General features: G+C 36.3%; 1 protein-coding gene across 9 annotated transcripts in view; it reads right to left on the bottom strand.

Moving 5' to 3' along the window:
- Nucleotides 1–23,496, bottom strand: part of PREPL (prolyl endopeptidase like) — a 41,497-nt gene that overhangs the window by 14,676 nt on the left and 3,325 nt on the right. For 5 of the 9 annotated variants that reach the window (XM_070572759.1, XM_008515191.2, XM_008515196.2 and 2 more), the window contains 6 exons: nucleotides 12,693–12,815; nucleotides 11,376–11,442; nucleotides 10,413–10,619; nucleotides 8,581–8,716; nucleotides 2,916–3,132; nucleotides 1,843–2,028 (listed from right to left, as the gene is read on the bottom strand). In XM_070572759.1, coding sequence (XP_070428860.1) covers nucleotides 1,843–2,028; nucleotides 2,916–3,132; nucleotides 8,581–8,716; nucleotides 10,413–10,619; nucleotides 11,376–11,442; nucleotides 12,693–12,815 — 936 coding nt within the window. The remainder of the gene's footprint in view (nucleotides 1–1,842; nucleotides 2,029–2,915; nucleotides 3,133–8,580; nucleotides 8,717–10,412; nucleotides 10,620–11,375; nucleotides 11,443–12,692; nucleotides 12,816–23,496) is intronic. The other 4 variants (XM_070572764.1, XM_070572762.1, XM_008515194.2 and 1 more) reach the window with 1 other exon arrangement.

Here is a 23,496-nt window from a genome sequence, read left to right as displayed (position 1 = left end):
AACACCGCTAGAATAAAATCACCATTTTTGTTTTAGGACATCTATAGAGTCTTCTAAGACACCAGACGTTACATTTGATAATTTTATTTTACGAAGTAGCTGGAAAATTTTGGTTGGTTTAGGCCCTCGTTATTTCTTATTTATACCACTATCACAATCTCAAAACTAATCTTCCTGCCTCTTATCTCTCGTTCAGTGTACCCTAAAACGTCTGCCAGATAACCTCATCAAGCACATAGCTCAACTCCTCAGATGATTCCCCTGTCCCAAAACTTCAAACGTTCCCCTCTTCATAATTTAGGCATGAATTCATCACCTTGACTGTCAAAGAATGTCAAATCTTAGCTTCACCCCCAAGAAATCTTATTCTGCTTCAATAAAATGGAATTATTAGCAGTTTCCTGAACATTTTCCCAACTTATCAGCTTAGAGCTTCATTTGATGGAATTTCTTATCCTGGAATACCATTCCCTCCCTGCCCATCAAAATCCTACCTATCCTCTTTAGTTTATCTCAAACTCTACTTCCCCTACAAAAGCTTTCCTGGGCTCTCTTCCTCTCCTTTGGGCCCCACAGTACATTTTCTGTTTTTGACACCACTTATTTAAACCCACCTTATACTTAATCTTTGTGTACTAGTCTAATCTCACTGATCAACTGTATCCTTAAGGTCAGATATTTTGTCCTGCTATCTTTCTACTCCAGACTGCCCAATACAGGACTTTGCACAAAGAGGTTCAACAAATATCCAGTCAATTTACTGGCATTGCATTTTAATAGAAATTGTGACAATATTGCAGTTAGGGAGGTCTAGGTGGTCTACGCTTGCTGGTCAACTGGCTCCACTACACTTGCCATACCAAGCAAAATGGAGACCTATCCTCTTTCCTCCAGTGCTTGTTATTTTGTTTTTAAAGATTGGCCCTGAGCTAACATCTGTTGCCAATCTTTTTTTTTCCTTCTCCCCCAAAGCCCCCCAGTACATAGTTGTATATTTTAGTCGTAGGTCCTTCTAGTTCTCCTATGTGGGACACCGCCTTAGCATGGCTTGATCAACAGTACTAGGTCTGCGTCTAGGATCCGAACTGGCAAAACTGTTGGCTGCCAAAGCAGAGCGCGCAAACTTAACCATTCGGCCATGGAGCTGGCCCCCAGTGCCTGTTATTTTAATTCACATGTTAATACTGCTTTAAAACTGGGCAGTAAGACTGCCTTTCACTAATTTTAGCAAGTCCACTTGTGGAGGCAGATTATCTTTCCTGGCAGCGACAGGCAATGTCAGCGAGTGAGCATGCCAAGCAGACGTGCCACCATCACAGCTATGTTGCAATGAAGACCATGCCACCCCCTTATTGAAAGAAATCGAAGTTCACCCTGCTCCTGATCCCCTGTGGGTGAGAAAACTGGCAGAGAGATGATGCAGACAGCAGCATGCAGTGCCAGAAACACAGTGGGCATGACTCCTAACCTCACTGGGGGTGTGGGACGGGAGCAGTAGGTAGCAGTTAGGCACTAGCTGCCAAGTTGGCCTGCGTTATTACTCTATCTGAAGTCGGAGAGATATGTAATATAGAGAGATATGTAGAAAGATAAATATAATAGCACTTTACTTCTGAAGTTCATGCTATATGACAGTATTTTAAGTAAAACTGCATTAAAAGCAAGGTCCTTTAAGAAATTCTCAAGTAAACCTCCTAAACCTGATAAAGACCCACTATGCTAAATTCCATTTAAATTCTTTTTAAGAAAAAGTACACTGCCATTATTCAAAACTTAATGTTCTGTTAAGCTAAATGGCATGTATTTTGATTAACAGTATTGTCTTTCGGAAGTGAAACATACCTTTAGAGACCGAACTGAATCATCAGCCAGACCAATCACGTTAACATAAAGCAGATTGCTGTGCTTCAGGAATAGAACGCAGTGATCCTTAAACATGTCCAAGTCTACGACTTTGGTATTTCTCTTCATTGTGAAAAATAAATCCCAATTCATAATAGCAGGGGTATCAGCTGCTGTTCTCATTAGCTGTGTGGAATAAAGTTAGAAAAGATCTAGGTAACAGAACATGATGACTACAGCATCGGGAGATAAAATCACTGAAAACTAGACCATAGTAGTCGTCAGTGTTCTTTTTTTTTTAAAGACTGGCACCTGAGCTAACAACTGTTGCCACTCTTTTTTTTTTTTTCTGCTTTATCTCCCCGAATCCCCCCTGGTACAAAGTTGTATATCTTAGTTGCAGGTCTTTCTAGTTGTGGCATGTGGGACGCTGCCTCAACGTGGCCTGACGAGCAGTGCCATGTCCACGCCCAGGATCCGAACCAGCGAAACCCTGGGCCGCCACAGCAGAGCGTGCTAACTTAACCACTCGGTCACGGGGCCAGCCCCCGTCACTGTTTTATAAAGAGCTGAAGGAGCTAACTCTGCATCAGGGCTGAAGTATGACCATCACCATATGAAAGAGCCCAGGCTAGCCTGCTGAGTGGTGAGACAGTGTGGCCCAGTGCTTAGCTGACAGCCAACATTTGTGTGAGGGCATTCACAGGCAGCTGACTGTGGAAGTTCAGTGAGCTGAGATTAGCAGAACTGCCTAGCTGAGAGCAATCCAAATTGCTAACTCATAGAATCACGAGTTTATAAAAGTTTGTTCTTTTAAGCCATTAAATTTGGCTTTGACAACTAATATAATCAGGATAGAATATGTTTACTAACCTTTTTAGGCACAATTAACATATATAGACATATTGGCTCAAGAGGAAGAGAAAAGGGATGGATTACACATAGGAAGGTAGCATCAATTTCTATACTTTACCAAAAGGCTAAAAAACAATTAACTCAGAGCAAGAAACGTTGTCGATGGAAGTGTGATACTTCTTAACAGCCCAAATGGGACAAGGAGAATACAGGATTACCTTGAATTCTGTAGGCTCGCCAACATTAGTGAGAATGTATAATTCATCATCTCTGTGTTCAACGTAGTAAAGGACCCCATGTATTCGCTTCTGGATAAGTACTGGTGGGTCCCAAGGGCTTAGGCCATCTATCAACCACACTTCAGAAGTGGTCTTGTTCATAATATTTATGGTGAGGAAACGACTGTCCTTTGTCAGATAAAGGAAAACAAAATAGCTACAGAGAGAGAGACAGAGAGAAAGGGGTTGGGGGGACAGGGGACATGAAAATCCAATAAATTTCAAATGCATGTTACTTTGTTAATGACAATATCTCACAGGTGGTCAGCATATATGCTAATTTGTAATGGAGATAGAAAATAAAAACAACTCCTTAGTGAATACTGCTTGTAAACTAAAAAACTGGCTATTATTTTTCTCATTTCTCCTCCAAAGGCATTCAAAATAATTTTTTCTCTAACATTTTATCATGAACATGTGTGTTTTCAAACACACAGAAAAGTTGAAAGAAATGTAAGGTGAGTAGGTACTCATATACCCACCATGAAGATTCAATCATTGCTAACATTTTGTTCTATTTGCTTTATCACATTATCTATGCATCTTTTTTTGAATGCATTTCAAGGTAAACTACAGACATCATCTAACTCTCACTTAATCATGTTAATAGATTACAGGCCTTTTTGCTATGAAGAGAAAATAAACTTCCTAGAGGAGATATGTAACTGTAGGAAAGAAAAGGGACACAGAGTTTACTTTGTTTTTCCTCCGTACGCACATTGGATTTCCTTTTCTCCCTCTCTCCTAGTTTTTACAACAAAACAGAAAAATAGTCAGGCAAAAAACCCCTTACAATCTCACTAACCTAAAATGTTTTAAAAATTAACTTCTAAATACAGATGCAATTTTGGATTCTACATTTTTTATTTCACATAATATCACTATCTCCCCCATTAGTTACAGTCCTTATGATCATCATTATTATTATTATTTTAAAGATTGGCAACAGTGCCAATCTTCTTTTTTTCTTTTCTCCTTCTTTTCCCCAAAGCCCCCCAGTGCACGGTTGTATATTCTGGTTGTAGGTTCTTTTGGTTGCACTATGTGGGACACTGTCTCAGCATGGCCTGATGAGTGGTGCCATGTCCATGCCCAGGATCCAAACTGGGAAAACCCCTGGCCCCTGAAGTAGAGTGCATGAACTTAACGACTTGGCCACGGGGCTGGGCCCATGATCATTATTTTTAACGGCTACCTAATATTCTATTAGGTGGAATTATCACCATTCTTAAAAACTGATTTCAATGTTTCATTGTAAAAAAAAAATATGAAAGGGAACATATTCGTGAAGACAGTTTCCCCCTCCTTGACCTTTATAATTATCACCTTAGGATACATTCTTAGGAAAGAAAATACTATTTTAATGATTAAGAGTATTTTTATGACTTGTGATAAATATAACCAAATAATATCCCAACAGCATTATACTAACTTACACCGACACACTGAATGGCTTTAAATGTTATGTTTACATATTGCCTTATTATAAAAATAACATACTGAAAAATATAAAGAAAGATGATAATCCTAAATCCCACTACTCAGAGACAAGCATGTCTAACAGTTTGGTAAAATTCCTTCTGTACCGATTTACATCACCATGTTTGTCAATGTTATTTCTTCTGTGATATGTTTATGTCCATTTTAATCATGGTGATACAGTTTAAATTACTGGTCTATAAATAAACATCTCTTTATAAAGTAAAGATATAAACTTGTCCTTTTGTTGTAAATACTTTCCTACCTTTTGTCATCTGGATTTTAATTGTTTACAATTGGTTTCTTATTTAAGAGTTTAATATTTTAGTTAATCAATAACACCACCCTTTGTAATTTCTTCTACTGATTTTATGCTTTGGAAATATTTCAACCAAGTTGAATGAAATATTTATATTTTCATCTAGTTTTTTTTGAATGGTTTTATTTTTTATTTTTTTCAGATGTACATCATATTTTGAATTCTGGATACATTACATCATGTTTACCACCCGAACACTAATTATAGTGCATCCCCTCACATGTGACCCTAATCACCCCTTTTGCCCTCCCACCTCCCCCCTTCCCCAATGGTAACCACCAGTCCAATCTCCAATGGTATGAGTTTTTTTTTTTTCTGTCGTTTTTATCTTCTACTTATGAGTGAGATCATATGGTATTTGACTTTCTCCCTCTGACTTATTTCACTCAGCATAATACCCTCAAGGTCCATCCATGTTGGCACCAATGGCCGGATTTCATCATTTCTTATGGCTGAGCAGTAGTCCATCGTGTATAAATACCACATCTTCTTTATCCTTGAATGGTTTTATTTTTATGAATAGATTATTTAAATCTTTTAGGAGTATATGTGATGTATGAAGTGTTGAAAACTAGTTTTGTCCAAAAGGTTAATATTTCCCACAGCATTTTAAAATAATACCCATTCACTTTTCATTAGTTTGTGATGCCTCTTTTATCCTAAGTTTTTATACATACTAGGGTCTGTTTTAGAGTTCGCTCTTCTGGTCTCTATTATTTGTCTGTTCATTTGTATTATTTTAACTGTTGTAGCTTCATATATGGTTACAGGGCAAGTCCCCTATCCTACTTTGCTCTCTATTTTCAACATTTTCTTTCCTATTTTTATCTATTTATTTTTGTCTGATGATGACACAGGTAATCAGAAGATAAATTACTTGGTCAATTATTTGGCAGATACATGGTTACAGGGAAGAAAGAACACAAGTGGCTCTCTAGTAACAGCTTTCTTAGAAAGAGAAGACAAGTCATGGTAACCACAAAGCGAAAACCTATAGTAGATACACAAAATATAAAGAGAAGACAATCAAACCACACTACTATAAAAAAATCACCATTTCACAAAGGAAGACAGTAAGAAGGGAGGAAAGGAACATGGCAACTACAAAAGTCAGAAAACATTATTAAGATAGCATTAGTAAGTCCTTACCCATCAATAATTACTCTAAATGTAAATGGATTAAATTCTGCAATCAAAAGGCATAGAGTGGCTGAATGGATTGAAAAAAAAGACCCAACTATATGCTGCCTATAAGAGATTCACTTCAGCTTCAAGGACACACACAGGTTCAAAGTGAAGTGATGGAAAGTTTTCCACACAAGTGGAAACCACAAGAGAGCAAAGGTAGCCATACTTACACCAGACAAAACATACCTTAACTTAAAAGCTGTAACACGAGATAAAGAAGGCCACTATATAATGATAAACGGGTCAATTCATCAAGAGGATATAATAATCATAAATACACTCAACATCAGAATACTCACATATATTAAGCAAACAGTAACAGATCTGAAGGGAAAAATAGACAACAATACAATAACAGTAGGGGACTTCAATACCCCACTTTTAACAATGGATAGATCATTCAGGCAGAAAATCAATGAGGAAACATTGGATTGGACTATACTTTAGAACAAATGGATCTAACAGACATACAGAACAGTCCATCCATCAGCAGCAGAATATACATTCTTTTCAAGTGCATATGAAATACACTCCAGGACAGATCACATGTTAGGTCACAAAACAAATCTTAACAGGAGGAAAACAGGAAAATTCATAAATATATGGAAATTAAACAATATACTCTTAACCAATAGGTCAAAGAAGAAATCAGAAAGGAAATGAAAAAAATCTTGAAATAAATGAAAATGAAAAAACAACAAATCAAAACTTATGGGATGCAGCATAAGCAGCTTGAAGACAGAAGTTTATAGCAATAAACACCTACTTAAGAAAAAGAAAGATCTCAAATGAACAACCTAACTTTACCACTCAAGGAATTAGAAAAAGATGCAAGTCATAAAGTCATTTTGGTGAACTTTACTTGTGAGAACAGAAAACTGAAACCTGGGGATCAAACCAAACACAGTAAAAAGCACCTCAGTGTCTTGGAAGCATTATGAAAACCTTTAATCCATTTTCCCTTTAAGAATTCTGCTTTTCGGGGCTGGCCTGGTGGTGCAGTGGTTAAGTTCATACGTTCTGCTTAGGTGGCCTGGCATTTGCTGGTTCGGATCCCAGGTACGGACATGGCACCACTTGGCAAGCCATGCTGTGGTAGGCGTCCCACATATAAAGTGGAGGAAGATGGGCATAGATGTTAGCTCAGGGCCAGTCTTCCTCAGCAAAAAAGAGGACTGGCAGCAGACGTTAGCTCACAGCTAATCTTCCTCAAAAAAAAGAATTCTGCTTTTCCCTTTTGGTCCTTCCCTTTGGATTTGGGTCTGTTTATAACGTATTCAGAATCCACAAACCAGTTTGTGCTGTGGATCAGGGATCTGAATACCAAATTAGACTTAAGCATATTTAATTATGGTTAGTTCCTTATAGGGCAGAAAAAAACATACTAGAAGCCAAATACTTTCCAAGAATTTGAAACGTATATGTGATCACTCACTTAATCTTAGAACTTAGGACAGTAACAACATATGGCAAACAAGTAGCTTATTCAAGAGTATAATTCACTGGGCCAATATTGAGCTTTATTCACAAGATGGAAAATGGTTCACAATCCAAAGTCATCAATATAATGTAATGAATTACTAGCTTAAACTATCATCTCCAAAAGAGATCCTTGACAAATGACCACAAAACAGTGGAATCATATGAACAGTTCTAGTAATTTCTCATTAAAACAATCATCATCAGAAAAAAATCCAAAACAATGACAGCACTACTGGACCAAAAGCGCTAGTTCTATGGGCTGGAATAATGTAATTTCTCCAGACCTCAAATTCTTAATATAAACTAGGGGTTGTACAAGATTTTCCTTAAGGTCCTTGTCAGCTCTGAGATTTTATGAAATCAAGGATTAATTTTCTCGTTTGGGTATCAACTTCATTGTCATAGATGTGGTGTAAAATCCCCCTTTTGTTTTTCTTGCAACATCTGTTCAGATATTGTCCAAACTATACTGCTAAATGATGTAGGAGGTAACAGGACACTGGTGTTAAGGAAAAATTTGTTTCTCCTAAGTCATTTGGAAAAGTCTATCTGGGTTAGAGTTACGGGATTCTGTCAGGTAAATTTAATATTATTTCCTCCCAAGCTTGGTTAATGGTAGTATGAGGCATGAGTCCTAGAGATTACAAGGCAATGAAGAAAATTGTCTTTAAGGAGGAATTATCAAAGTACTAGAGAAAGCAAAATTTAAAGACCAATGGACATCATGGCTCAAAGCAAAGCAACTTAAAATTCAGATAATCTACATGAAATGAGTAGTGAATTCTGTGTAACTGACACCATGGTATTCTAGTTATGACTTACAAGAGATTTATAACTGCTGTATGACACCCCTAGTAAATGTTTAATTAACAACTCCTCTCATGTGCCACAGTCCAGACAGAATGTTAGTAACAGCATTTGCAGTCTAATAATCTATTTATGTTCACTCTAGAGTTTGAAGGTAACCAGACTCCAGTTTTGAATCTAAACAACTTATAAAAGAATGATTATGCTCAACTTAGCCTTATTATATTCTGGTTCCAGCCAAAATCAATGTTTTAAGCGAGCCAAGAGCAGCACTCTAGGAAACTGGAGAAATACCCTGGAGGAAAAGATTTAATTGCATTATTCTAGTACCTTGGGTCTTTTTCTGTGTAAAAACGTTCATTACGTTTGTTATCACCAAAAGTGGCTCGATATACATCATGACAGCGAAGGTTCCTCTGGAAGGTGTAGAATAAAACATCTTCATCTTCTTCATCTTTTACCCATTCTGAAAGAAAATAATTAAAGAATTATACCTAGCCACCTACTTACTGTTAACAAAAAAAGGGGAGGGTGGTGGCCTGGTGGCACAGTGGTTACGTTTGCACACTGGGGTTTGTTGTTTCGGATCCCGGATGCAGACCTATACAACAATCATCAAGCCATGCTGTGGCAGTGTCCCACATATAAAACAGAGGAAGACTGGCACAGATGCTAGCTCAGTGACAATCTTCCTCAAGCAAAAAGAGGAAGATTGGCAACAGATGTTAGCTCAGGGCCAATCTTCCTCACTCAAAAAGAAAAAAAAAAAAGGGCACAGTGCACTCTAATTCTGAATGCCAAAGAGAAGAGATGTACAAGTTTATCCTGGAAATCTAAATCCAGCACAGGTTCAACTGTATCTAATCTGCATTATATGTAAGCCAAAGAACCTTCCAGAGAATAAAATACTACTACATCAATTCTAAGTTTTCAAGAAGTTATCAGTCTCAGGGTACTCAAGTTTCTAAACAAGAGCTGAATGTTCAATATTTAGGAAAGACTTTCGTAGACACATTTGCTTTCAGATGAATTATGCTTAAATCTACAGCCTCTGACTTTAAGTCTGAGGAAACTGGATTACTTTCTCTTATACCTAAATGTTTTCTGTCTACTTTTAAGCCACAGGGTATCTCAAACTACCAAATATACTTTTAATGCTGGTGTTTTCTTAATCTTACCAGAAGCTGTCAACGCAAGTTTTCACACAATTACATCATGACTGCCACCTGGCTGACAGTGACTGTAAGACATCACTGTATAATATGCATCCTGATTTTAGAGAGGTTAAAATGTAGACAAAACGTTATGTTTACAATCAATTAAATAGGGTATAATTTCAATTCACTGCAAAAGCATTTAAACAATGGGGAAATTTACGGCAGAAAATGAAAAAGGAGGATAAAGTATGAACATATGTATCAATGATAAATGATAAAATTTAAAGTTGGTTCTATTAGTAAAAATAGCACAACTTCTATTGATGAATCAGTTAGTTCAACATGTTCTGAAGTTCTCTGGTAGTGACTTTGGGCAATTTGCTGTAAAAGCATGACAAGATAATGTGAAAATAAAAAATGATACCCAGGGGCCAGCCCTGTGGCTGACTGGTTAAGTTTATGCACTCCGCGTCAGCAACCCAGGGTTTTGCCGGTTCGGATCCTGGGCACGGACATGGCACCACTCATTAGGCCATGCTGAGCCAGCGTCCCACATAGCACAACCAGAGGGACCCACAACTAAAAAATATATACAACTATGTACTGGGGGGATTTGAGAAGAAGGAAAAAATAAAAAAATATTAAAAAAAAAAGTGATACCCAAGCTTAAAGTTGAATAAAATACTAAGATACAGCTTATATGCAAAAATGTATTCTAAGTAATAAATTAGCAAAGAATTACTGATATATCAAAATACACTGTACAACTTGGATTCTTATTATAATAATTTAAAAAACATGAACATGATTTTGGATATGTCACTAAAGAAGGGAAGGTCTCCTGGACAGGATGCACACAGGAAGGTGTGGAGAGCACAGGGTAAATGGATCAGGTACTCCCCTTCTCATACACTCACATGTGCACGTGAAAATGTTTCAAAAGTGTGGAAAATTCTCTTACTGTTGCCTTTTCAACAGAGAAGACTGTTCTAGTTGGTGGCTTACCAAAACTGGATACATTTGGGAAAGACGCTTCCATTGCAGGCTGATCACTGAGCTTCACAATTATACAGGTAGATGCTTCAGAATCTTCAGTTCTTATCTTGGCAGCTACGTATTTTTCATCAGGAGCAACTCTGATACAATCAATGAAGGGCTGGTCTAATTTAAGTTCCTCTAAATTGAATAAAACTTCATAATTATCACTGTCTGCTGCATAAAGAAAAGGATGAAAGAGATAATCCACAAGATGTACTTAAAAATTTCTTAAACTGTTTTTTTCAATGTTTTAAATTAGCATTCCCCCTCTCTATTCTGGCTTCCTTCAGCATCAATGGCAGCTTGATTTGCATAGAAATTGGCATTAGTTATTTAATATTATCCTATCCTAATCAATATTTTTCTATGTATCAACCTATGTGATGTTATTCAATACAGTTACAGTTGAGTATTTACAGACCACATAGAACCTAGAAAGTAAGAGAATGTAAATGACATTGAATAATCTTTATAAAGTGCCTAGTACAGTACCTGGGATATAGTAGATGTTCAAAAAATGTTGGTTCCTACCTCCATTCTCCTCCCTGCCAACGCTTTTGAGTGTAGTTAACTAAATCTTAAGCAAACCCAGATATTAAAAACTAGTCATTTAAAAAAAGAGAGACAATTCAGAAATAATCTACACACAGTATTTTCTACACTTCTGAGAGATTAATATCAAATTTTCCATGAAAAATACGAAATGTGAAGAATCAGAGTACAGTCATATGTTGCTAAATGATGTTCTGGTCAACAAAGGACTGCATATACAACAGTGGTCCTATAAGAGCAGTACCAGAAAGCCTGGGGGTGTGTGAGCACACTCTATGATGTTCACACGACGAAATCACCTAAGCATGTATTTCTCAGGATGCACTCCATTGTTAAGCTACACACGACTGGACATTAAAAGGAAAAGCTGTGGCGTACCTTCTTCATCTTTGGAACGAACCAAGCAGCAACCTTCTTGATAATAAACAAAACCACCGTGTTTAATCTGACAACAAAAAGAAACAAATGGTTCATTTAATAATAAAAAATAACAAACACAATTTAATTGTTTAATGGTTTGATTATTCAAGAAGAAATGAGATCTTTTATAAAAAGTAGACCTGCTGAAGTCTATAAATTAACACACAAAAAAATATAAAATGGATCACTTTTTATAACATAGTGGTTAAGATATGGTTTTCTCTATCACTGGAGGAGTTTCTAATACATACACATAGGGATCAATAAAGAGAAGGCATAGCGAAATCTGTTAGTCCTCATGACTGTACAAACCACCTAAGCTATACTTTGGGAACATCTGACATTCACAGTGGGATTCAACTTCTCCACTGCAGAGGCATCTTTAAGATAACCCAGAATGATGCAGCTGAGGGAACTGTGGTTCAGACTTGTCTGAAAACCCAGTCAATAACTTTCTGAGATCCTTTCCTCTAAAATAGGCTGTCACCACCAACTGTTCATGGTCTCAATTTGATTTTGCACAAAGCATCTTATCTTCTGTGGGGTGACAAATACAGACAATTTGAGATTGAGAGAATGAATATTACCAATGTATGAATAGTGCTCTTGTCTAATACCTACACATTAAATGTAACTGATTGATTGATATGATTTCAGGTAGCTCAAGCCACATTCATTACCTGGTAGTTAGTGGTGTAATTTGAATCAGGAATTTCTGATTCTTAATCTACTGCTATTTCGATTCTACTATGTACGTGATTTTCATTTATAAGCTGTGGTTGCGTTTTCTAATCTTACTGAAATATTTTCAACATGCATGTTCAGCCTGTTTCAATTGAATATTTATGACTCTGGTAACCCTAAAATGGTCAAACAAACACTTGGCTTTCATGGTATTACATTACTTAAAGTGAATTTCCTTTTATCAAAAACAGTGTACACAATCAAATACTTTTCAAATAATGAAGAAATCTGACTTAGTTTCATTTGAACTTCTCCTTAGAATTATTTGAGAAATTTTAAAACAGAATTGGTTGTTTCTAAAAATCATAATTAACATAATATGCTTGGAAATTCATTTTGGTTTTGATCTTTATAATTTATTTTAAGGATTACACTCTGCTTATTCTTTGTTCTTTAAATTTTTCAGCATATTTTAAAGCCAAAAGCAGTCTAATTTTGATATGGGATTAGGTCTATAAATCACAAGGTATTTCATTTGTATCCTGACTGGTAATATCAGATTTTTTAAAAAAAAGACAAAAGATATCCCACCTCTGCATTGATGATTTCATATTCTTCTTGCGGCTGTGTTTCTAATTTTGCTCTTACTTTTTCAAATGCATCCATGTTTTCTGAAAGGGATTTTTCGTTTTCTTGTTTAATAGGCAGAAAATCCTGGAAAAAGTTTTATTAGTATGATCATAATATTTCAAACTAGGAAAAAACCCTTAGCTTTTTAAGGATAATTCTTATTTCCTTTTCATGCAAGTACTACAATGTTAGGTCTACACCTATGAAATAATATGCACTTCATAGACCTTAAATGTTTCTTTAGCTCAATAAATGATTTCTTTTTCATTTAAAAATGTAAACAAAGAAAACACAGTGAACACTTGATGGCTATACCATTAATTTAAATGGATAAGTCCTTAAGATGCTAAGTACTAAGAAGTGCTGGAGAAGGTTCAGAAATGCTATGGGAAAGGTTTATACAAAATCAAGCAGTAAAGGAAATCCTAACAACATTTATGTATTAAATAGTCAGGGGTGTGAGGTACAACAAAAAGTCTTCTGAGTTTTATAAAGTACTAAAACACTTCCTAAACGGAGGGAAATGTCAAAGAGAGAGGAAGATATTTTCTTAATAAATGTTCACTATTATTTTATTCACAGAAAGAGTTACGATAAGAAATTTGTCCTATTTTATATCTTCATTAGCCATAATCATCTTCTCTTGTGGGGATAAGGAATCTCTCAAAGAGAACTGTTTATCAGATCAAAAGGTGGATTAATGCTTTACAAAACCAAGATTCTCTGTGAGTTTAAGGAAAAAATAATATATTCAGCTTATAAAAGGGAGAACAAGGAAGAATAATGGAAAATTAAAGAACATGAGTACAGACAGACATGAAAGCTAAATAAGCACTCAGTGTCTTATTAGGAGTATCTAATAAACTAAGAGCTTTAGTTGACCTCTGGTGAGCACGTAAATTCCCTATGAATGATTAGAATTTGGATAAGGCAAACCTCAATTGTCAAATAAAAAAAGGGTTCAATAATTCAACACTCCACAGTTTTGCCTTGTTTAAGCAAAAGAATTCTAGCCAAGATTTTCAACATGAGCTTTCTGCCAAAGATGACAACTGTACAGTGATTTGTGCCAGAGGGGCACTAAGCCCTTTGGTAAGGATCTCCAACAGCTGGTAAATATTTATTGCACAAGTGTGTCCATGATACTTTACCAACACTGCAGAGAATGTAAGCTATAAATATAGTTTATATCACAAACAGTTTACAATCTAAAATTAAACCCAAGAATAAAATAGAAAAATCATCAAAACAAATTAAATAGAAAAACAATCATTTCCACAAAGTTTTCCTTTAGACTTTTTGAGAAGCTTTATGATTTGGATTAGATTTAAATGAGCAACAATGCTCATTATGGTGGTCTACATCATTCCGTCTCTACTTCAATCATATAATTAATATGCTTGAGTAATTATTTGAAATCTAAATACTGGAGGCTCATTTTTTTTCACTTATTTTTTAGCATTTCTACAAAATTTAGAGTTGATCTTTAGGGTGGTAAGGTAAAATATCTATATCAATAATTTCCTACTATAACCCAAAACACTAATCAGATCACTAGGAATCTATCCTGAAACTATACTTAGCCATACAAACTGCCTTTTCATTTCCAGATATATGCTTATCTATTCTGTAATTCCCATTAGAACTTCTGAAGTAGAGTCAGGATAGCTACGAAGAGTATGTATTTCTACTACCTTGCAGGTTCTAGGATGTTCTAGGTTGGGAGGCTGGGCCCTGCTACTTTTAAATACCTCTTCTTCTTATTTTGCTTTTTACTGCAATAACATCGGTTTATAACATTATATAAATTTCAGGTGTACCAAATACCCATTCTTATTGACACTCATAGCCAAGGCAGGGCTAAAGGCTATGGGCCCAATACCTGTCTTCTTAGTTAAATTTATTTTATGTTACATATTAACTTTTTTCTGTGTCAAAAATCCAAATAAACTGAGCTTATTTGAACCAAAGTAACCCTGAAAGCAACAGGAGTTCTAACTGCCTTAATAAAATGAAAGAGAATTCAAGAGCTTTGTAAGTAACTCCTCAAAAGGAATTACTCCCAGGGAAATTGAGATTTTATATAATATGCATAAAGTACTCCAAGTAGTTTGTGTTTTAGTACTGTCCCAACAGTATCCAATGGGTGTTTTAAGCTTTCATTTCAATACCAGCTAGCATTATCATTAGGGTATGCAGCTAAACCTATCCATTCTAGCCAAGTATCTTATGTATTAAGACTATTAAACCAATAGTCCACTAATTTCAAGGACATATACTACCTAATGGAGCTGAGGTGAGGATAGCTTTAACTTCAAATTTTAAGAAGGTTACACATACAGTATCACTTCACTAGTGGAAAAAAGAAGCACTCCTTCCCCCTTCCAGGTGGCCCACCACAAAATCATTTTAACAATGAAAACTTAGAAAACAGGAGAACAGAATATGTTAACGTTATCATAGCAAAAATGTTGAACTCTAGGGGCCAGCCCTGTGGCTGAGTGGTTAAGTTCATGCACTCTGCTTTGGCGGCCCAGGGTTTTGTCAGTTCGGATCCTGGGCGCGGACATGGCACTGCTCATCAAGCCATGCTGAGGTGGCATCCCACATGCCACAACTAGAAGGACCCACAACTAAAAATACACAACTATGTACCGGGGGGCTTTGGGAGAAAAAGGAAAAATAAAATCTTAAAAAAAAAAAAAAGCTGCACTCTAAAGACAGAAAAATGGCACAGTAGAAAGACAGTGGACAGCTTTTAGTCAAGATGGTGCCACTAATAAATGGCTAATTCCAAGTCTAGGGTAGGGAGTGCAAAAAGGATATCTTGTGCCGGACAGCAAACAAATGCTCAAAGACTAATGGAGACTTGTGAAAAGGACACCAGGGCCAGCTTGAAGGAGTTCCTACTAGCCTCATTTGGGACAATTTGAGCATCAAAAAGAATAATGATGTAAGTGACTATAATACAATTAAAAAACAAAAATTCATAATAATTTGAAAACAAGCAAAAAGAAACTAAAATAAAAAAATAAAAAGAGACTACAAGAAAAAAGGAAACTTCTTTATAGATTAATACTAGTTAATAAATGTAGAAAGAATAGAATTAGAAAATTGTTAGCAACTCTCAGTGAAACAACTGATTAGGGTAAAGATCATCAACGGTTGTTAAACCCATTAGGCGAAATGATGTTGGGTCATACAATACTTGTACAGTACCAAAGTATTATCTTACAGATTACTTAGTAATTGCAAAGGAAATAATGCCTGTTTTACAATGGAGAGAACTGGCAATTATCACCTTAACCAAAATTATCAAGCTTAGCATCACTAACAGTGGGACAAGCTAACATAATGTTGTCTCCTGATACAATGCAATATGAAGCAGTTCAATTTAAGACAGAAAAAGAGAAGAGTAAACTTAAAGGAAGTAGAAGGGAAATAAAATTAATTTGTTTCAATGAGATTGATAAAGAAACTAAAGAGATGATCAACAAAATAAAAAGCTGGTTCTTAAAAAAGACATGAAGGGCAAAACTGATTACAAAAAGACATGAAGAGGGCTCTATGGCCGAGTGGTTAAGTTCGCGCACTCTGCTTCAGCGGCCCAGGGTTTCGCCGGTTTGCATCCTGGGCGTGGACATGGCACCGCTCATTGGGCCATGCTGGGGCAGCGTCCCACGTGCCACAACTGGAAGGACCCACAACTAAGATATATAACTATGTACTGGGGGCATTTGGGGAGAAAAAGCAGAAAAAAAAGGACAAAGAATATTAGCAATGAAAAAGGTGGCACAATTACAGATAGAGATTTTTAAAAATCACAATAAAGTTCTTTATGCCAATACATTTGAAAACATAGATAAAAATGGATTATTTTCAAGAAACTAAATGAATTTAGGTTCAAAAACTGACAAAACGTAGAAGAGCCGAATAAACCAACAACTATCAAAGAAACTGAATTAGTAATTAAGTGCCTCCTTCTTAAAAGAGACACCAAACCCAGATACTTTAAAAGGTAGCTTTCTTGAATCTTCAAGGAACAGATAATCTTTTCATATGCCAACTTAAGAAAAAAATGCCCACTGTTTAAAACTACTCAACTTATTTTATCAGGCTAATATAACCTTGACACAAAAACTGGACAATGACAATGTAAGACAATTAAAAATCAATCTTACTGTAAAATGTGAATTTAAAAAACCTAAAGTAAAATATGATAAACCATGTATTTTTAAAAAGCACAAAACGAAAACAATAATAGTAATAATAAAACCCTATGTGACCATGTAGGATTTACCTTAAGAATGAAAGGATGGTTCAACATCAGAAAAATCTATCAATGTAATCTAACACAAGTAAAGGAGATACACAGTAGGGTCATTTCAATTAACGCAGAAAAACCCAGAAAATAATCAACAAGTTTTTTAAAAAAATGATAGAATCTTAAATACGGAATAGAGAGAAACTTTCTTGACTTGATGAATGCCTGTTATTTTACATAGGACCATACTAAATCCCTAATTAACATGCCTGAATGTATTTGTATTAGTACACATCTTATTTAGCATCTGTGAAACACTTTTCAAGAATCTTAATGATATTCATTTAAAATATCTAGTTTTATGTGCTGTTTATTTTGTTATCCAAAAGTGATTGTTAAATGAAGGACAGTAATTGTTTCCTATGTTCTCTGCCTCTATTCCTCTCCTCCCCCTTCTCTTGAGTCCAGTAAGATTTTTGCCCTTCTCATCCTACTAACTACTCTTGTCAAGGTCACTGATGGCCACCACATTGCATGGTAGAAATGTTAATTCTAGGTATCCATACTACTTGACCTATTAGCACCATGACACAGTTTATCACTTCCTGCTCCTAAAAACACTTTTCTTCACTTGGTTTCCAGGATACCTCAATCACGTTGTTTTCCTATTTCACTGGCTCTTCTCAGTCTCTTCAGCTGGTTCCTACTCAACTCCCTGGCTTCTTAACATCGCATGCCCTGGACCACTTCTTTATCTGCCGTCTGCACTAATTTCCTTTGTGATCTCATCGAGCCTCATGACCTTAAATGTCATTTATTTGCTGAGGACTCCCAAATTTATATCTCTAGCTCAAACTTTTCCCCTGAACAATGTGAACTTGCATATCCAACTGACTACTCAATATTTCTACTTAGATGTCTAACGGGTAGGTCAAAAAATGTCCAGAACTGAACTTCTAATCCCCCCATGTATCCTGTCCCTTGAAAAATCGCCTGTTCTGCAGGCAATCTTTCCTGTCTTCATAAATGACAACTCTGTCCTTCCAGCTGCTCAAGTACAAAAGCCTTAGAGTCGTCTTTGTCTTTCTTGTGTTTGTCTGACCTGGGCTATCAGCTTTCTGCTGGTGGAATTATTTGTTTGCTTCACTAAACACTTTTGAGCTGGTACCTTAAAATAAATTTTTTTTCTTTTATGTAAAAATTACAGGAAAATATAAGGAAAAAATAAACATTCTTATAATTCTAAAAAAAAAAAGAACTATATTGCAATCCACAGAAAGGCACTCTATAAAATAGATGTAGGTCCTATTTATGAAGTCAGTCATTCACTCAACAATTATTTATTACTATGTCACGCACTGTCTCAGACAATAAGGAAGCAATGTTGAACAAGACAGACATGGATGCTGCCCTCATGAAGTTTACATTTTAGTTGGGAAGACAAAACAAAAAAGGAAACTGACAAATGAAACAAAAATTGTGGTAAAGTGGCAGGAAGGAAACAAAGCTAAGGTGAAAAAACCAAAGTGAGGAACAGTTACTTTGGTTACCATGGTCAGAAATGGCCTTTCTCAGGAGGTAACATTTAATCAAGATCTAAAATAGGAGAAGGAACTAGACATGTAGGTGTGAATGGGATTAGGGAGAAGCATGTAAAGGCCCTAAGATGGATGGGAAAGAGTTGTGCTCTTCCATCCGGGGAAATTCTATTGTGGCTTGACTAAAGTGAATGAGGGGCAAAGTGGCATAAAATGAGATAAGGGCTAGATGCTGCAGGGCCTTGGGGGACATGACCAGGTAAACTGGATTTTATGTTTACCTATCAAGAAATTCTGGGAGGGTGCTGAGCTGGGGAGTGACATGATTTAACTTATACTTTAAGATATATGGAAAATGTGTTAAAAGGGAAGAAGAGGGCAGGCAAGGAACCTGGTTAGGTGGCTTTACCAGTAGTCCAGGTGAAAGATGACGATGGTAGAGATGGAAAAATACAGACAGATTCAACACTTACTTTGGAGGTTAATGCAGTATTTCTGAAAGCATGTCAGACATGATGGTATACATGATTTGGAATATAGGAACGTTTTATTAGAAAGAATATAACTGGCACATCAGAATGCTGAGTTACTAAATTTATTATTCCTTGGGATGAGACAAGTTTAAACACAAAAAATTAAGTAAATAATAGCCTACCTGTTATGGAGATATGGTAAAAACCATGAAGCTACTTGGGATACACCATTAATGGAGATGATGGCAGGGTAAAGGAACACAAGGAATAAAAAATGTTTTCCCGTGTTCTAGCTTGAACAACCAAGTATAGAACAAGGAGATAAAGAAGAGCTGAGTCAGGGTTGGGGGAGTTGAAGTTCAACTGTGGATAGTTTGAGAAGTCAGTGAGATGTCCAACTGGAAATTAATACTGTGCAGCTCAGAGGAGAGTCTGGGATGAAGACAATAAATGCTATGGTACTTAAACCCATGAGAATGGATAAAATTACTTACAAAGAAATTAAAGAGAGAAAAAACAGCCAGGACTAAGCCCTGAAAAACTCCCAAATTTAGACGACATATGGAAGAAGAATTAGAAAAGGAGACCGAGAAGGACAGGTTTGTAAGGTAGGAGGAAAACGTGGAGTCAAGCGGCCTACAGAGAAGAGTGTTTCTAGGAGGGAATGGTCACGCATGTCAAATCTGCTGATACTGCCTCTAAGAGGAGGAAAGGGAAGTGCCTTCTGGGTTGAAATAATGCTACAACTTTGGTGATACTGACAGAGGTTCTAATGGAGGAGTGGGAGCCACACTTGAGAAGGTTAAGGAATAAATGGAATGTGGAAAAATCATCAATAACGAAGTTGTGCCTATAAGGTATCCCACTCTGGGAACTATTATAAAAAAAAATTGTGAGACTACAATTTTTAATTTCCTTTCTGTCTTTCTTGAGTTTTCCTTTAGACATTCCCCTTTTTCCTTTCCTTCTCCTTTCCTTGTCCTACCTGATGATGTTTTCAATCTTTTAGTTAGAACCAATGATTCCTATAAGTCACAGATCAGTAGTGCCAGTCAAGGAGATATTTATTGGCCAATCTATCTACCTTAGAGACTACTACAGGAACTGCTGTCTGTATGGTAGAAATAGTCAATGAAGAGATGTTTAATCAAAGAATTTAATCCTTTCTCTTTACTTACTTGGTTTTCTTTTTTTTTTTTTTAAGATTGGCACCTGAGCTAACATCTGTTGCCAATCTATTTTTTCCTTCTTCTTCTCCCCAAAGGCCCCCAGTACATAGTTGTAAGTCCTGGTTCTGCCATGAGGGATGCCTCCTCAACACGGCTTGATGAGCAGCGCTATTTCTGCGCCCAGGATCTGAACTGGTGAAACTCTGGGCCGCTGAAACAGAGTTTGTGAACTCAACCATTTGGCCACAGGGCCAGCCCCTACTTGGTTTTCTTTTTCTCTCTCATTCAAATTATTAGGATCAAACAGTTTAGGAATTATTTTTGTAGGCAGAGCAGGACGACGTGGAAGACAAAGAAATGTGATATCTGGTTTGACGCTGGTCTTTGAATATCACTAGCTGGGGCATGAGTGTAGTGGAAAAAGTTCATCTTGCCATCTGGCTAATGTAAAATGGAAAGCTAAGGTACTTGTCAATAAGAACTTCAGAAATGAATGAATTCAACTAAGTTTAGGTCAGCAACGTTTGATCACTAAGTGTCTCTAGTTCCTAAAAGCAGGTCCACTGCCAGTGGCAGGCTGAGAATTCCAGAATTACCTGAGCAACTACAGGAAAAAAAACCAACAAAAACAGATCCTTAGAATTCATCCACAGAGATTCTGATCCAGCAGTTGTGGGGTGAGATCCAGCCACCTGCATTTCTAAAAAGCTCCCCAAGATTTCTGATATACAGCCAGACTGCAGAAGTTGATACTAGAGTCCCAAATGTAAAGGTGATTATTTGTTGCTGAGGTAACAAGGTACAGGTATAGACTCATGAAATTTTAGCCCTCGGAGGATTTTTAGAGTACATCAGGTTGAAATTCCCTTTTCTTCCCCCCAGTCAGGAAGATTAGAGTCCTCACTAATTCAGTCACACCAGTCATGGCCAGATCTCTTGGCTTCCAGCATTTCTATAGCATACGCTGCCCTCTCTTGTTTTTGAGTTAACTTATATAAATAGGTCTTTACTTTAAGCAAATATATTTTAATTTACCTACACGCACTACTTTTTCTACTTTATTGTACCCATAAGAGTAAACAAAGTTGGAACTGAGTAGATGCTTTTCTACAGGTCTCTTCACAGCTTCCACAGGTCCCAGTGATCATAAAGGACAGAGACCACAGCTTTTAGATCATATAATTTCTCACAGAAGGAATGGTTGCTATACGACATGTGAAAGCAGGACCACTTTATCAGATAAAAGAATTACTAAAAGAGCTGCTTTTCTTGGAGCCACTGAGTCAGGTTAAAGTTTGTAGGTGACAGGAATCTAGGAAAGAGAATTAAAAAGTTGCTTCAGGGACAAATGGAGGAGAAAAATAGTCAACCTCCTGTAGAGGGGATGAGCTAATCTCACAGCTGTTACTCTGACGGTAATTCTTGCCTACTATTTATAAACTAAGACTTAAAATAAAAGTACAAGATGACAAAATGTTCTAAACACAATGCAAAATAAAATGATCTAACGGTCTAAAATGTGTCCAGCAGGTAAAATTTAAAAGTTTATCTTTCTAAAGGAGGACAAAGCTGTGCATGTGCACACACGCATACATACACGGTAAAAACAAAATAAAAGGAAGGTGTAAAGAATTTCTGAGTGAGTAAAGAACCAAAGTGCTAAACTAAGCTAAGATGTTATAAAAAGAAAAATAATTTGAACGACCAAAATGTAAAAAGTAAAAGTCTAGAGGCTAACAGATAAAAAGTTAAAAGCCGAAAAAGAAAAGAAAAGAAATCCACAACAAATAAGTATGAGCTAAGAAAAGAGCAAAAATTTAAAGGCCAGAAGAACTGAGTAAAATAAGATTACAAACACCATTTTTAAAAATAGAAGAAGCTGGGGACCAGCCCAGTGGCGCAGCGGTTAAGTGTGCACATTCTCGGCGGCCCGAGGTTCACCAGTTTGGATCCTGGGTGTGGACATGGCACTGCTTGGCAAGCCATGCTGTGGTAGGCATCCCACATACAAAGCAGGGGAAGATGGGCATGGATGTTACCTCAGGGCCAGTCTTTCTGAGCAAAAAGAGGAGGATTGGCGGCAGATGCTAGCTCAGGGCTAATTGGCCTCAAAAAAAAAAAAAAAAAAAAAGAAGCAGCCGTTCAAGTGTCTATCACTAGATGAATGGTTAAACAAAATGTGGTATATACAGATAATGGAATATTATTCAGCCATAAAAAGGAATGGAGTTCTGATATATGCTACAATATTGATAAACCCTGAAAACATCATGCTAAGTGAAATAAGCCAAACATAAATGACAAATATTATATGATTTCATGTATATGAATTATCCAGAATAGGCAAATTCATAGAGAGAGAAAGTATGTTAAAGGTCACCAGGGGCTCAGGAAATGTAGGAGCAGGGAGTTATTGTTTAATGGGTACATTTTTTTGGGTGATGACAGGGTTTTGGAAATAGACAATGATGTCTGTACAACATTGTGAATGTAATTAATGCCACTGAATTATACACTTAAAAATGGTTAAAATGGAAAATTTTATGTTATACATATTTTACTGCACAAAAAAATGAGGAAGCCAAAACAGACTTAAAGAGAATAATCAGTATATACCAAAACCAAACTAGAAATTAATATATTAAAATAATAAAATGTTAAAATATTGCAACAATCTCACCCCTAAATATAATTTAAGGAACCTAAGGAACATAACAAGTATAAGGTAGGGAAGGAATGTCAAAGAGGTAGCAGCATAAATAGATGGCTTAATCCCAAATAGGTAGGATGAGCATATAATTTACCATCCTAACCAGGACACTTCTGAGAGGAAAGGGGACACTATTAATAATTACACAGGGACAACACGTGTAGACCGGGACTGTCCCATGCAAACAGGAATGTGTGCTCACTCTACATATAAAGTCAAACAGGTTCTCAAGGTTGAGGTCATGCCCACAGCCTGGTGTCTAGCCAAAGTACAACAGTCTGAAAACATCTTCCTGAAGGACCCAAGTGGTCAAAAACGCAAGTCTTTTTTTCATTTTTTTACACAGAAGTGACACATAATTACGTGGCCTTTACTAAAGTTTACTACTTTGGGATTCATAAAACAATCAGCATATTATTAGATTTTATTAAGAGCTATTATGATATTCCAGGAATTTTAGAAAGCTGAATTATACTTTGACTTGCACTGGTATGCCCAGTGATGAATTCCTAAGGTGAAACATTTTCCATAAATCTACATTTTTACATACTACATTAGAGCTCTATAAAGATACATATATATATTCTTTTATACTCACATAGTAAAAATCA

This window comes from Equus przewalskii, chromosome 14 (genome assembly GCF_037783145.1).
Source record: "Equus przewalskii isolate Varuska chromosome 14, EquPr2, whole genome shotgun sequence".
In the NCBI taxonomy this organism is placed as follows: domain Eukaryota; kingdom Metazoa; phylum Chordata; class Mammalia; order Perissodactyla; family Equidae; genus Equus; species Equus przewalskii.
The sequence above is the reverse complement of the archived record's forward strand: the minus strand, read 5'-3'. Positions and strand labels throughout refer to the sequence as shown.